Below are 15,972 nucleotides of genomic sequence, written 5' to 3'. Positions count from 1 at the left end.
CTGAAACGAGCTTCTCTCAATCCCTAACAAACTGAGGGGTGATTGTTAGAGGCATAAATCATTACATAAAATTTTAAATTGAACCATTATAAAAACAAAATAAAGAGGCATGAAGGGCTAGAACTTTGCAATACAAATCTCTAGTGTAAACAAACTATCAAAGCTTAATTAACCTAGCTCTAATATCATGAAAGAAATCAAGAGACTAGAAAAATGACATACTTTATTGATCTTAAGAGCATACGACCATAGATGAACCTAATAATAACAAGCGAATATCCTAATAATATTTAATGAATACAAAATATTTTCTAAATTTAAATAGAATAAATCTTAATGGATAACAAATTCAAAGAAAACAAATCTCCATCAACAATATATCCTAATACATTCGTGACTCAAAATATGCTTAAGAGCTTGATTATTGATGATAGAATACAATAATGGTGTCATACAACTTATGTAGCTGACTCTATCTAATAAGATGTATTGTTGTTGTCATAGTATAATATAATATAATATAATATAATATATTACTTATTTAGTCATCTCATTTATATTTATTTTTAACTTTTATTTAGTAGTTAAAAAAACAATAAAATATACATTTCATTAATTTACAATTGTTTATATTATATTTTTGGTTAAATTGTTATAAAAATTGAGCATTCTTATTAAATTTAGATTAATTTTTCTTATTTAATTTTTCTATGATTAGACTTTTAAATATTACTTTAAACATGTCAAATATTTAATCTTTTTAAAATTTACATATTACTATATTAATTTATTTTTTTACAAAATTTGAAGATATGTCCTAATATTGCTACAAAATGTAATAATATTGGAAATATATAACAATATAAACCATCAGTAATTATGTTTAATTCTCTCTCAAATTTAATGTGTTATATGTTTCGCCTATAAAATTACATATAAGGCATGTACTTTCAATATAATTTATATTTTCTTACAAATATTTTATAATCATACAAATTTTATTATCTAACATTTATAAATCTATAGAAATATTTTAAGAATATTAGTTATGATAAATATTAAAAATCTCAAATTAATTATAAATATTAGTTATGAAATGCTAGCTGCCTGGCTCTGCCCCTGCAGGTCATCACGTGAAACTCACTATCCTATACGAAGCAAAAAAGCATCTTGATGCAGAAAAACAAGGCCTGGGAATAATAGTTTTCGGCTATTGTGGGCTTAAAATTTTAGATTAGGTTTAATGGGCTTATCAGATATATTTGGATCTAGGTGAAGATTCGAGTGACTTCAAATCATTAAGAATATAGGCGGTGCAAAATATGAAAGGTAGGTTGCTGGTAAAAAAAAAAAAAAATGAAAGGTTTAAAATATTAAATATTATATACTATCTTCTTGTAATTTTAGCCTAGGTGAAGGGTTACCCGTGTGAATTTAAAGTAATATTGAAAATAAAATAATACCAATATTATTGATAGGTCTATTTTATTTACTTAAATTAATATAATTTTACATTCATTTGCAGGAATTTTGGGAAAATGACATTTAAAGACCTTTAAAGACGTTAATTACATTTAAAAACCTTTTAAAACATTAATTACATACCTTACAAAGCCATGGTGTTTGTTCAGTACTTAACTTTCATATTTTCAGTACTTAAATGTTTAAAAAAAAAATTAAGTGATCTCCACGGAAAACAATTATTTGACTACCTCCCCTACTTCCTTAAAAATAACCTTTAGTATTAGAAAGCAAAGAAGATGTTGGTTATCTCAAGATTGGGAAGGTTCACAATGTAAACTTCTAGACCTCCTTAACTTTACTGATAGCAAAAGAATATAAGAGAAAGAGAGGAGAAGACCTATGAAAGATCATGAGATGTTGAACCCCTTGAAGATTAGGTTATAGTTACCACTTAAATATATTTAGTTAATTAATTGATTAACTCTCCCATAAGCTCTCTTACTTAATCAACTTCATAATTGTGATAAAATTGACAGCTAAAAGGTTATAAGTTGGCCCCTGCCTAGTAACAAATATTGACTCAACTTCATGGGAGAAAACTTTAAAACAATTAAAACACAAAGGGGAACAAAAACTAAATTTAACATTTTTTTACAAATAAAACTTAAAAAAAACACACATAGGAGCAGTAAAATTATGGGGCAAGCACACCCTTTGCCACAACTTGTCGTTGTCTCTACCCAATAGGCTTATTTATATAGTTCACTAATCACAATAATACATACAGGATTATAAAGAGGAATCTATTATGGGCTTAATAATAAACCAAACTTAATTACTTAAACTCATATTTAATTAATGAAAATCTACAATTCATAAAATATCCAAGATGCAAGTGATTCAAGTCATTTTCCATGAAAGATGTTGAAGAATGAGATCCATGTATCCTCGTACAAAACCCATGAACTGCCCATTCCTTGAAAATTAAAGCCATTAGTAATGAGCTTCATCAAGTTAACATCAATAGGTCATTGGGAAAAGATGTGCACAGTTTCAGATTAATTAAGCCCCAAAATGAAGACAAATCTGTATGTTTCAACAGATAGGCAGTTTCACAAGCTAAATAGTGATTAAGACCCCCCCAAAATATGCAATTTCACAAGCTATCTCCATTAATGCGCATCAGCCACACCAATTTCAACAGGCAGCACAACAAAGGTTTCAAATATACTTTTTTTTAAGGTTAAAATGTATCTTTAATCTTTTAACTTTATATGATATTTTATTTTGGTATTTTAATTTTATAGAATATTTTTTCAGCCTTTTAATTTTAATACTTTTAGTTTTATGAATAAAAAAAATTCCTACATTGGATTTTTAAATATTGATAAAATATTTTCAAATGTTTTTAAAATAACAATGATTGGCATAAAATTTTCTTTTTTAGAAACTAATGATGTTAGGTTTGGAGGACTAAAAATATATTTTACAAAAATTAGAAGACCAAACTAAAATTTTAAAGTTGGAGGGCCAAATGTACAATTCAACCTTTTTTTTTACTTTAATAATATGAAATTAAATATCATCTTAGATATTAATTAATAATATCAAAAAAGATCTAAAACGATTGACTAATTTAATTTCCACTCACAAGTGTAAAACGCTTTTAATATAATTAAGCATCCAAACTTATCATTTAAACAAAACAAAAGTGATCATAATAGTAGAAAGATCACATGACAATTTTTGAATACCTTGTAAAATGAAAATTTAAAACATAATTTTAAGTTTAACAAAATTGAATAACATTTATTGTGTATATATCTACCTTTGTCATGAAATTCTTTTGAAAAATAAAAAGCACTCGAGGAGCACCACATTACAATATAAGATTATGCCAATCCAATGTTCTAAAGTTTTAAGCTCATGACCAACTAACATATCGACAAATTATTAGAGATCAGATAAAAGAAATTTCATCTCTAGAAATTAGAATATATATATATATATATATATTATGCATATTGTTCACCAATATTTAGCCCAAACACATATATAAAGTTTGAAATGTCTTTAACTAAATGGTTTAAATTATTTCAATAAAAAAATTATCCTCAAGCATATTTAATTAAAGAATTTAACATGAACAACACAAGATGCATTCTCAATCACCCAAACAAATTGTTGGAACCTATCCCCAAAACTTTTACTTTAAAACCCTAGAAGTGCGTATTTTTGCCAGTAATAAAGACTAATATCTTTATCAATACACTAGAAATCAAAGGATAAATGTTTTCCGTTGTATCCAAAAAAAAAAAAAGGAATCAAAGGATAAAACTCTTCCTAACTAAATTTTATCTATACATATTCACAAATCATTTGCATAAAGGACAAAATCTCCTACCACGCATGTCAATTTAAATTAGTAATTAAATTTTCACGATACATTTGATGGTTCTCCAAACCACACAATGCCTGCCTATCTCTATCTATATAAGACCAAGAACCATCAATCCCTTGGATCATCATCAAAACTCAAAACCAAAGCACCATATTGTTCGGGAGAACTTGTTCGCTGATCAGCTTCATATTCTAGCCATGGCTTCTTCTGGCAACTCCGGCATCCTCGTAACTTTCCTTGTGACTCTCTTGTTTTCAAGCATGATGATGAGTTCAAGTGTAGCAGCTCGCCGCCATCTTCTCCAAACACTGCCTTGAATTCCAAGTAATTAATTTGCCTTCGATACCAAACATGGCAGGACTTCTAGGTAATAATTTCTCTTCAATCCCAACACTACCTAATGTTCCTCCTTTGCCTTTTAATTAAAATATCCCAAACACTCATTCTACTCCAAATTCTGTTCCATGATTCCATCCACTCCATAATTCCTCAACCCCACCTTCATGATCTCCTAGCCAATGAACAATATATATATATATATATATATGTATATGTATATGTACATTTGCTTATATCGTTCAAACTAGGCTATAATGAATAAGAACTCAGCAGCTTATATAATTATATATGGCCTTCGATTGCTTTCTTCTATGTCAGGAGGATTTGCACGAGATTATCATTGTATTTTTTTTTCTTTTTCCAGTTTTTTTGGTGTGACAATTCATAGCTGAGTTATATGTTCACTTATATGCCATACTTAATTATAGTACTCTATGCATTATCATTTAATACTTATTGCAAAATAAAGTTTATTATGCTGGAGTTGGTCTGAAAAGTAACAATAATTCTCAACACGCTCTCCACCAAAAAAAAAAAAAACAAGAAGAAAAAAAGAGACTGACTTAATTGGCTAATAAACTTCTCTAGAAAATAACTATGGATTTTATGAAGGCTAAGAAACAAGTATGTTAAATGTGTGGGTGGATGAGTCGGTTTGTATTTATATTATATAAGCAATCATAGAGAAGCCCTGAAAGGATAAATGCTTACATGGACCTAATACATGCATGCCATTTGCATATTATTTAATAAAAATATGTTATGTTAGATAACTGTAAATATACATTGATTATGTTAGAGGAAACAGACAAAAAAAACTGAAGGGACACTCTATTCTAAAAATAAAATCATTAAAAAAATGACACATAAATTTTATTTGATTCATCTGATACAATAAAAACATATATTATATCTACATCTTATTTGAGTTTTGGACATTCCAAGTTTTCTTATTATTTTGAATTTAGTATTTTATTCTCAAAAAAAACCATATGTATAATAATAGCATTTTTAAACCAACTAAAAATAAAAATAATAAAATTTAACTCGTTAAAATCAAATATAAACAATGTAATTAAATAAAATAGAACTCCCATGCCACATACATAAAGTACTCCCGATCAACAATGTCGGTTTATTTTATTTTTATCTTTTTTTTTTTTTTGTGTGCTCAGCGTGGGTGTAGTTTATCTCCAACCCAAAAAAAATTTTGTTGGCCTAAGATAAGTTTAATCACAATACCAACAATCAAAAGGCCCAGCCCAACTTAGCCCTCCATAAATGAAGATAGGTTACAAAATTTTAGCCCTTCATTGGATCAGAACCTTACTATGTCTTTATATCCGAAAAAACAAGGGATAATTGCCATGTCAAGTGAATCAAAGTTGGGTTGCTGGCAACAACCAAGAAGAAACAAAGTTGGGTTGAGCTTATCTTCAAAAACATTCATGGCTAAATTTGTGGCCGAGAATAAAAAAATGAGTTTTATTTTGGTTCAGGAAAAAAAAGAAAGAGTTGTTACTTATGAATGATACAACTTGTACAACGGCATAATATTTTTTCTATAAAAATAATATGACATAAAATGGTATCTATGTATTTATTTATGTTTAAGAAGGTGAAAGCCGTATACTATATAGTTATGAGTAATTAACGATGCAATTGAACCAACTATACTATGTGAGTGGCAGGGCTTCCATCATGTAAACAAGCGCTAAAGTTAAGAATGTTCAAATAATATCCTCTTATATATAACAATTTAATTGAGAGAGATCTACAATGTGTTCTTATTATTTTGGGGAGATAATCTTTTTTATCAGTGGAATTTACTTCTTCTGCTTACAAAAAAATGGTGCAACATGATCTCAAATTTTACAAATGCATAGGGCTTGTCTGATTTTTAAATAAAATACGAAAATATTAGTTAGTTATTGACTACAAATGAAGCATAATTTTAATAACTATTTCAATAACTAAATTCAGATATCAACATTTTATGAACAATATAAAATGTTAAATTTATAGAAACCATATTATTCATTCAGTCACGAAACCCATCAGGACCTAAACCATTATGAAGGATGAAAACAAGGAATTTGCAATTGTCCTTCAACTTATATGAAGGATGCATGGAGAAATGTTGAGCAGCATTTTCCAGAATATATTGACGGCCAATTCAATCACCACCATCAACAATATGCTTTAATTTGAAAATGTAAGTGTTCATCCGCGCTCCTTTTCTTTAGCTCGTTTATGAAAGTAGAAGTGGTGTGTCTATCTCCATTGATCAGCTATGCTCGTCTTGCCTTTCTATTTTATCTTGCCACAACTATAAAAGCCGTGCAAAGAAAAAAAAAAAGGTCATATACATTAGAGAAAAGCAATTCCCTACATCTACTTGACGGGTCTCTCAATCCTAATGTCTAAATCTACATCAGCATGTTGAGCTAGCTAGTCTGTACGTTTATTAGTTTTCCTGCAAACATAGTCAAAGATTAGAGATGGATCCATAAAATAGCACATAGGAGGGCCACAATGAAAAAATTCATGGAAGTGGGGGGCAAAATTAGATTTTTCATTTTTTTCCAAGTAAAAAGAAAGAAAATTTATCAACAAGTTTTTCAAGGGGCCAAGCGCCTCTGCATATCCCCCCAAGATCCATTTCTTGCATATAATAAGATCTTGGATGTCTCTAACAAAGTTGAAAATGGGTTATCCCAAGTGCTTTTTTTTTTTTTGTGAGGATGAGCACTTCAATCAAGTCATAATAGACATTAATTTTTGTGCATTTTTCTTCCAATAAAGATTAAGACCGTTAAGAGTATTCAAAAACTCTACTACAATGTTTGGATGGATGTCAAGGTAATTGGTAAAGCTTTTTATCCAATTTCTATGCGTCTTGTATGATGAGACAATTGCAAGTCACGGCTCAATTTTGGTGAATAAAGCCATCAACATCTAGTCTAGTCTAACTAATTTTATGGTAGGTGTTTACCCTTTGTTTGTGATATATAATATCCTTTTTTAAGGTGGTGAATGAAAAATAAGAAATATTGAAATGGCCAATTAACAAAACATTCTACATATTAATTCAGTTAACTTGTTAAAAAAAGAAACAGACTTAGATAAAACCCTAACTTAACTTGTTAACAAGTTCCCTTAATAAATTAACAAGTATGCAATATTGAAACCATAGGTTATGTTTGGCTTTTAATAAATCCATGCCATATTTCAATAAGCTAACAAGATCAAATATGTGGAAAGTACTGTTAATACGTTTTGTTGATGAATTAACAAGTATGCATTATTGAAATGATAAGTTGAGTATGCATTAGTGAAATGATAAATTAAGTTAAGATTTTAACGGGTCCACTTCATATTGTAACATATCACCAAAGTAGAATATGTAAAAGGTACTATCAATGAGTTCCACTGGTCAATTGACAATTATGCATTAATGAATTAACAAGTAAGTATTAATGGAATAACAAGTTCAATTAGACTTTGTTTGGAAACTTGGTTTATATTGTATGTAAGATTTGCATTATATTATCAAGAGGCCTTATTGGCATAGTGGTTATTAAGTTTTTTGGTGTGCCAAGGATCTTGAATTCAAATCCTCTTTTGCTACCTTGGGGCATTTATCCTCTAGCAGTGTTGGAGCTTCAGCAACCGCCATTGGCAGTCTAGTCGTTAGAGTTTCGATGACTTCTGTAGGATAATTTGGTGGCCAATAGTTGAGACTCCAATGAGGTGGAATCTTAAAAAAATATTTTTTATTAAAAAATATAAGATATTTTTAACTGAATCTCACCTTAAATAAAGTAGCTAGTTATTTATTTTTAAATTAATTATATGTTTTATATTTATCCCCATAAACACTCTAAAATAAATATAAAGTAATTTATTTAATAGAGGCATTTAAAAAATAAAAAAATAATTACACCTCAAAAGATTAAAAACGTCTTATATTTTTTAACATTTCATTCTTTAAAAAATGATCTACATTTTTTAATGAAGAGAGTAAAGGGTATTATGATCATTTGATTTCCCCCCTTCAAATTAAAACATATTTTTTTAGATTTTATAAGTCGTTATTTGAAATTAAATCCCTACAGGGTCCTCTATTAAAATTCTCCCGAAACATAATTATTCATTATAAAATATATTTATGTGGGCAGCTTTAAAAGCCTAACTTATATTTGAAAACATCAGAGAATATACAAAAGCGATGAGAAGATCAGCAGGTTGAACACACACACGCGCACACACACGCAGAGACACACACACGAAGCAGTACAACTTGTATTTTACACTATTAAAAAACCAAAGTAAAGCAGTGAAGATATTGGAGATTCGAGGAGTACGAGGGTGAGAGGTGTCTCTGTCTGAGGTAGCCAACACACATGTCTCTCCGTAGTCCGTACTGTAAAGTAAATTAAACTTTTTTTAAAAAATAATTAAGACAGCCTGTGATGGCCACCCACCCTACCTTCCTTTTTAAATGTTACATTTGAGGAAATTTTTTTTTTTAAACAAAAATTGCAGATAAAAACCCAGCTTTCCAGCTTGCCCAAATCTGGAAATTTTGAAGCAGTCACAGCTTGTCTAAATCTGCTTATTTCTATCTTATTCCCTCCTCTTCCAATAGACGATTTTGTTCTGATTTTAGGTTCCAACTTCACAGGCTCAGAAAAAGGTAGGGGATGAAAGTGAAATCATAATTTTTTGATCTCTCCCTCACATTTGATCTCCTTTGTCAAGCCAAGTAACTAAGCTAACTGATTTTTGCCCATTATTATTTCATGGTTTTTTCTTTCACTTTCAGAGTTTGTTCAAGTTCTGGTTTTTTTTTTTTTTTTCCTGTTTTCTGCATAGTCAAGAGCCAAACCCAGGAAACCCTAATCTCTGTTCACTCCCTTCTTTTCTTTAATGATAAATTTCCTTTGCTTTTCTTCCTTTTCCTTTACACCTCTGTAGCTATCTGAATTTCTTTTTTCAAAAAAAAAGACAAGAAAGAAAGAAACCTATCTGCAGCTTATCAATCTTTGTACGTACTTCAATGTTTTCTGTAAGAGATTTAATATGGTACTCTTTTGTTTTATTATTTTCTATGTGGTACTAAGCCCCATAAATTAATTTTGACTGATGATTGATCTTTTGATCGAGAGGGAGATGACGAGAAAGAAGATAGAGATAAAGAAGATCGATAACATAACAGCGAGGCAAGTGACGTTCTCAAAGAGGAAAAAAGGGCTTTTCAAGAAAGCGAAGGAACTTGCTACGCTCTGTGAAGCTGAGATTGGTCTCATGGTCTTTTCTTCCACCGGAAAGCTCAACGACTATGCCAGCTCAAGGTCTCTTTCTTCTCCTTATATAGCCCTGAATCTTACGTGTACTTCATCTTCTCTCCATATAGCCTTCATTTTCTATCTCTACATATAGCATTCTTCTTCATATTGATAAGTCAAATCCTGTACAAAATTTTAATTTTAAAAAATTATATTCCCAATTGGCCTGGGTAATAAATTCTTGTGTCTTATTTTACCTTTAGAGAAAAATTTCATATACAAAAGAGCAATCAAACTAACTCAAGTTGATATTATAAGAGTTCTAGTCAGTTAAATAGTTAGAGGTTCAAATCTTAACGTCTGTGTGTGTATCAATTTAGGTGGGAGCAATATACTTTTGCTATCAGTGCTTCAGAATTAGGTTTCTTCTTGTGCTCACCAAAAAGATTAAAAAAATAATAAATCATAACAAATTTCAAAGTTGGTTATAAGTTAGCCTTCCACAGAAAGTGAGATTTTCTTATAGTTTGGCGTTTTTCACTTTATATACACATTAGATGTAAAAATATTTAGCTGTATCATTTAATTAACTGTTTAATATTGAATAAAAATTTAACTGTTTAATATATTCTAAATTATTCCACAACTATTTTGGAATATTTACACATTTGATAGTAAATTTGTTTATTTTAACATGTTCTACCTAGAATATCATCATGGGCTGTAACGACTGGTAAGACTAACATTTATGTATTTCTATATATATGTATTTTCATGGGCGCACATTTATGCATGCTTTATTCCTATGAGAAAAGCATTGAAAAACATTAATTATGATTAGATAATTGTACAAAAATAAAGTAAAACGATACAGAATATATCGAATAGAGGCTATATTCTCCTAGTTATTTTTTTCAATATCAAAGTAATTATTAATATACATAAAGGATGCAAATTAAAGCCACAACTATAGTTATACTTGTGTGCATCATCTTACCATGATACTTGCGATCCTTAGTGTAGCTAGGTGTGCTCACTTGGCTATCACTATATAATGCATTCAAATCTGTTGTCCTAGCCGAAGATTCTTATATGCTTAATGAATTTTCTCAGCCATACAACCAAACATGCATTGAACTTTGCCTTCCAAAGTTGACAACAGTTAGGGTAAATATAAGACAAAGTTAACCAACTTCGTGCTTATTAACAAACATTAATTATATGCTTAAAATTGTGCAAAAAAAAAACATAATTAATAATCATAGTAAAATGTTGTCTGGGAATTCAAACCATAATAAATAAAATAAAATCAATTATCTATTTTACCATATATTAAGAACCAAAAAAAACTTACAAAATTTGGCCTTATGTTAAGGACTAGAGATAATATGTCTCTGCATTGATTGATAATATGTCTCTTCATTGATTAGCACAACATATGCTTTGTAAAGAGCCTTAATCAAGTATCCCACGATCCTCTTGATCATTTGTTAATATAATGCTTTTGTCCAGGATTGGATTGAAAACGTCTCATAACACCCAAAATAAAAAAGAAATCAGGTCTTGTAGAAGTCATTTGCCTATATACAATTAGACTTTGTGGATTTCTACCTTTTTGGACAAAATTCCTCTCACCTAATTAAGCTATTTATATATCCATTAAGAAATTTATTCCTCACTTCATTCTGACGTAATGGAACATTTCCTCTTCTCCTACAGCGTTGTGTCTCTCAGGACCATGCTATAAAAGAATCACCATATAACATTTTAGTCATGGCCAACCCATAAAAGTTTTTTTTTTTTTAAAAAAATCCCCATTATAACTCTTCTTCCCCTAGTTCATCCAAAAGTCCAAGACCACCCATACTTTAGCCTCAAATGATGATTAAGATGTTTAATTACTTAATAATGACATGTGATGTTAAAAAATATAGTAAAAAAATCTATCATATATAGGAAATATCGATAAGCCAAAGTGTACAATAGGAAAGATGATTTATGGATCTCATTACGGTTCTACTTTTGTTGTTTTCACATCTTCTTAGCACTAGCATAAATAGTAACTATAATATAATGGAGTTGTCATCGCTTTGTTATCGTAAATATTTTTTGTATATCATATTTTTAGGGATTGAATAGCTAGCTAATTGATCTGTCAACGCTTTATTATTGTAAATATTTTTGTATGTAATATTTTTAGGGATTGAAAAGCTAATTGATCATTGGCATTAGTTATATAAGTATTTCACAAGAATTGATTCGAGGTTCTTCCTCTTGTGTATATATATCTCATTTACCTTTTACTATTTGAAGCACACCAAAAAAAAAAAAAAATCTAGAGTTGAAACTCGTTAATTCATGGGGGACAAAATAAAGGGTATAAATGCTATGATTCAGGTTCTAATATCTCATTTACCTCTATTATCTACTTGACCACTGTGAAGAGAGTCATACGTGCTGATCCTGGTCTTCAACTTGTGCCTCGCTCCTTTCAATTGGTCACTGACAAATAAAGGTTAAAAGTGCTACGATCACATGTCTCACCATGCCTAGCTAGGAAAGTATGGATGTCATATTCTCCGAGGAAAACCCTTTTCACCCCAAGTCTTCCATTAAGAGCGAGTGTATAAGTGAGTTCATACTTGGAATGAAGCTCTTCAACATGTAATAATTAGCCAGCCTTAACCCTACCTGTTAGTTTTAAACACTTCTACTTTGATAAGATTTCGATAAAATTTAGACTTATTCAAGAATGAAGCAACAAAAGATAAATTAGGATTAATTTTATTTGATTTAGTATTTTATTTAGTTTTTAGATAATTCTTTAGATTCTATTTAATTTTTTAGATTTTATTTAGATTTAGTATTTTATCCATCATTCAATATTTTAGATTTTAGGAGATTTTATTTAGTTATCTAGATTTTATTCATTATCTTAGATAGTTATCTAAATTTTATTTTAGAATGTATTTAGCATTATAAATATGACTAGCAACCTTGAAGCTAGCATATCATGAGTAATAAAATAGTATTTTTAAAACCCTTTGGAGATTCTTCCTAAGCATGGCTATTGAGAGAGATATAGAACGATATTCTTTTTTTATATCATTTCAGTAGATTTATTCCTCTTATTTCTTTTAAAACATTTGAGCACTTATCATACTCATATCAAATGACTAAAATATAGGTGGGAAACCCGTAGGGGAGAAGAATGGGAATTGGGAAGTTATAGAACTTCCAAGAGGCTATGGATCAGGCACCAGAATGTAAAGAGATCATAATAGAGGAAACAAAAGCCTTAGAAAAGAATGGGAATTGGGAAGTTATGATAGAACTTCCAAGAGGTAATTAAGAAGCTTGTTGACTTCAAATGGGTTTTTATTGTGAAAACTGTAAGGTGCAAATTGGGAAGTGTAATGGCTAGGGGTTTTCCATATAATTATGGAATTGATTGTGCAAAATTTTTGTGCCTATAGTGGCAAAATTAAATACAATCGCATAGTTCTTCTATCTTTATTAGCTAGTACATAACTGGCCATTTCAATAGTTTGACATTGAGAATGCTTTTTCTAATTGGGAATCTTATTAAGGATGTTTGCATGGCATTACCTTCAAGTTTTAGAGGACATAAGGAGAAGGATAATGTTTGGGAAAATTGAAGAAGTCCTTTAAATGGTTAAAACATTCTTCCAGCTTGGTTTGAGAGGTTTTACTTTGAAAAGGGGAGGCTGCAAGTAAGGACATTCATATCACATTATGTTCATTGAGCATAAAGAAGTGAAGAAGAATATTCTCATTATGCATGTGGATGGCATTATGTTGATAGAGATGATATACATTAGAATGAACGATCTAATAGAAGTAATGGCTGTTGAGTTTAAGTTAAAACCTCAGACAAATGAATTATTTTTGGGACACAGAAGTTGCTCGATCTAAGAGAGGAATTATCTTAGAGGCAATACATATTAAGTTTGTTAAAGGAAATAGGAAGGCTTGGTTTTAAACCAAGTGACACTCTTATAGAGGCTAGAAAAAGACATGAAATGAAAGTTGTTGATAAAGTATGGTATCAAATATTAGTTGGAAAGCTGATCTATTTGTCCCATACTAGTCTAGATGTAACATTTTTGATAAGTTTTTGTTAGCTAGCAAACGAATCAATGTGGAGAGGGCCACTTAGAAGAAGTACTGTATATAAGTTATGAGATGCTTGAAAGGGTCTTTGAGAAGAAGAGCCTCCTCTTCGAAAGGGGAGAACATTTGAATATACATACATACATACATACATATATATGCATTCACATATATAAACTAAGGCTAGGGCAAGATCTAAAATAGATAAAAGATCTAATTAATTTTGTCTATTCTACCTTTGTCATATAGAGGAAATCTAGTGACTCAGAGGAGTGAGAAACAAAATTTGAAAACCAAAAGTAGTGCTAAGAATGAGTTTAGAGATGTAGATCATCAGAGGAGTGAGAAACAAAATCTAAAAACCAAAAGTAGTGCTAAGAATGAGTTTAGAGATGTAGATCATTAAAGAACACACTACTGAAGGAATTATAGGAAGAGGTTATATGGCAAAAAAGTTGTTATTTGCTAATAAATATAGTATGGCAAAAGAGTTGTTATTTCTTTCCAACCCAATTCAACATGATTGAACACGCATATTGAAGTGGATATATAGGCATTTCATTAAAGAAATGTGGAAGAAGGAGTTATTGTAATGAGAGACACTACTATCTAGAAATATTCATAGAGGTTGACCACACCATTAGATTGATGGCATCACCACAACTGTTTGGCATAAATCTCATGCACTAGCTGTTAACATATTTGGTCCATTAATTAGGTGATCGAGTCAACGATTCTAAGGATTAAATCTAAGATACTGTTGTGATGTTTATGATTTGATATGATGGGATTACAGCATTGTAAACCTAATATGATTATGATTATGATCTGATATGTACCATTGAAAGCCTTGTGTATATATTGAATATGTACAGCTGCTTAAATCAATAAGATATAAGTCATTTCTCTATATCTTGATCTTGGTATCAGAGCAACACCAACAAATTACCATCATGAGTTCATCTAGCAACTCCACTATTTCATCTTCTCCAATATTTGGAAAAACAACACTGTTACTACTTTTGGTACGAGCTCTGTTCCTATCAAGTTGGATGGATAGGTAGAACTACCTCTTCTAGTAGTGTGCACAGTCTTTCCCATTATTTGTGGTAACTAATTGGAAAGTTTTCTCAATAAAGCTTCTAAATGCTTGGACGAATTCCATTATTGAAAGCAATGTGCCAAGCCAAATTTTGGCATGCTTTGTTTTGGATCTCCTCTAACTAATTACTTCTCAGATGGCTCTTCTTATGTGTGACTCTTGAGATCATAGCTCAATTTTTCATCGTTCAATGTCATCCAAATTGTCAGTTAGCAAAGGAACTCACAAGCTCTCATACTTAAGCCGTATCACGCTGCTAAAAATGATCTTCAGTGGACTCGTAGGGGGTCCATGTTGATGAATGACTATACTCACTAAGATAAAATCCATATCAAATAATTTTCTCCTTGCTGGTAATCTACTCTCTTTTAATGATCTTACCTCCCAAGTGCTATAGGTCTTGATGCTAATCACAACCCTATACTTTGCCATATATTGGAAAAGATAATCTTAGCTAGGTTGAGCTACAAGCTGCTACCTTGCTCATCTTTGAGCACGACTTGAGCAACTTAACAAGTTTAGTAATCTCAACCTAAACTGCATTCTGTCAACCTTACCTCTCATGAGGGTTGTGGACGTAGATAAGGAAATCGTACCTCTTGACTCCCATGAAGATGTGCTTAGGTAACTAAGGACGTGGATGTTCTCCTAAAGGTAACAAAGTTGAGCATCATTGTGCCATAAATTTGGTCATTCGACTGAGACTTGCTATAATAGGTATGATTGCACCTTCAATGCTAGTTCTTCATCAGCCACGCCACCCCCTATTACTCTACTATATAGCAACTCTTGAAATGCTCGATGATTAATAATTGGTATCTTGATAGTGGAGCCACTGCAAATGTTACCAATAATATTGAACAACTAGATAACCTTGCTCTTACTCAAGTAAGCCTCTATTTGTTGGAAATGGTGAGCCGATGATAGTTTCACCGTATTAGTCCTAAAGAACTTTTTGTTAATGATGGTAATAAGTTAAGTGGAAGGACATACTTCACAACCCACATGTGATGAAAAATTTGCTTAGTGTCTAGAAGATTGCAAATGATTAATGATGTTTTTATGGGAATTTTATGCCTCTATTTGCTTTGTGAAGGACAAGAAACAGGGAAAATTCTGCTTTGAGCAACTCCTGAAGGTGGTGGACTTTATAGCTACTTCAGGCATTGGCATAACAACATAGCAGCCAAAATAAAAATACAGTTAATAATTTCTCTTTTCGTGTTCGAAATAAGCCTATT

The 15,972-nt window shown here is 30.5% G+C and overlaps 1 protein-coding gene across 1 annotated transcript in view; it reads left to right on the top strand.

Moving 5' to 3' along the window:
- Positions 1 to 9,379: 9,379 nt before the first annotated feature.
- LOC129285741 (MADS-box protein JOINTLESS-like) overlaps positions 9,380 to 15,972 on the top strand; it is a 15,268-nt gene continuing 8,675 nt past the window's right edge. Inside the window, exon 1 of the mRNA XM_054921605.1 lies at positions 9,380 to 9,561. Coding sequence (XP_054777580.1) covers positions 9,380 to 9,561 — 182 coding nt within the window. The remainder of the gene's footprint in view (positions 9,562 to 15,972) is intronic.

Source organism: Prosopis cineraria, unplaced genomic scaffold (assembly GCF_029017545.1).
Source record: "Prosopis cineraria cultivar Desert tree isolate PC_DT_omini unplaced genomic scaffold, ASM2901754v1 PC11, whole genome shotgun sequence".
NCBI classification, from domain to species: Eukaryota; Viridiplantae; Streptophyta; class Magnoliopsida; order Fabales; family Fabaceae; genus Prosopis; species Prosopis cineraria.
This window is presented reverse-complemented; position numbering and strand designations above follow the sequence as displayed.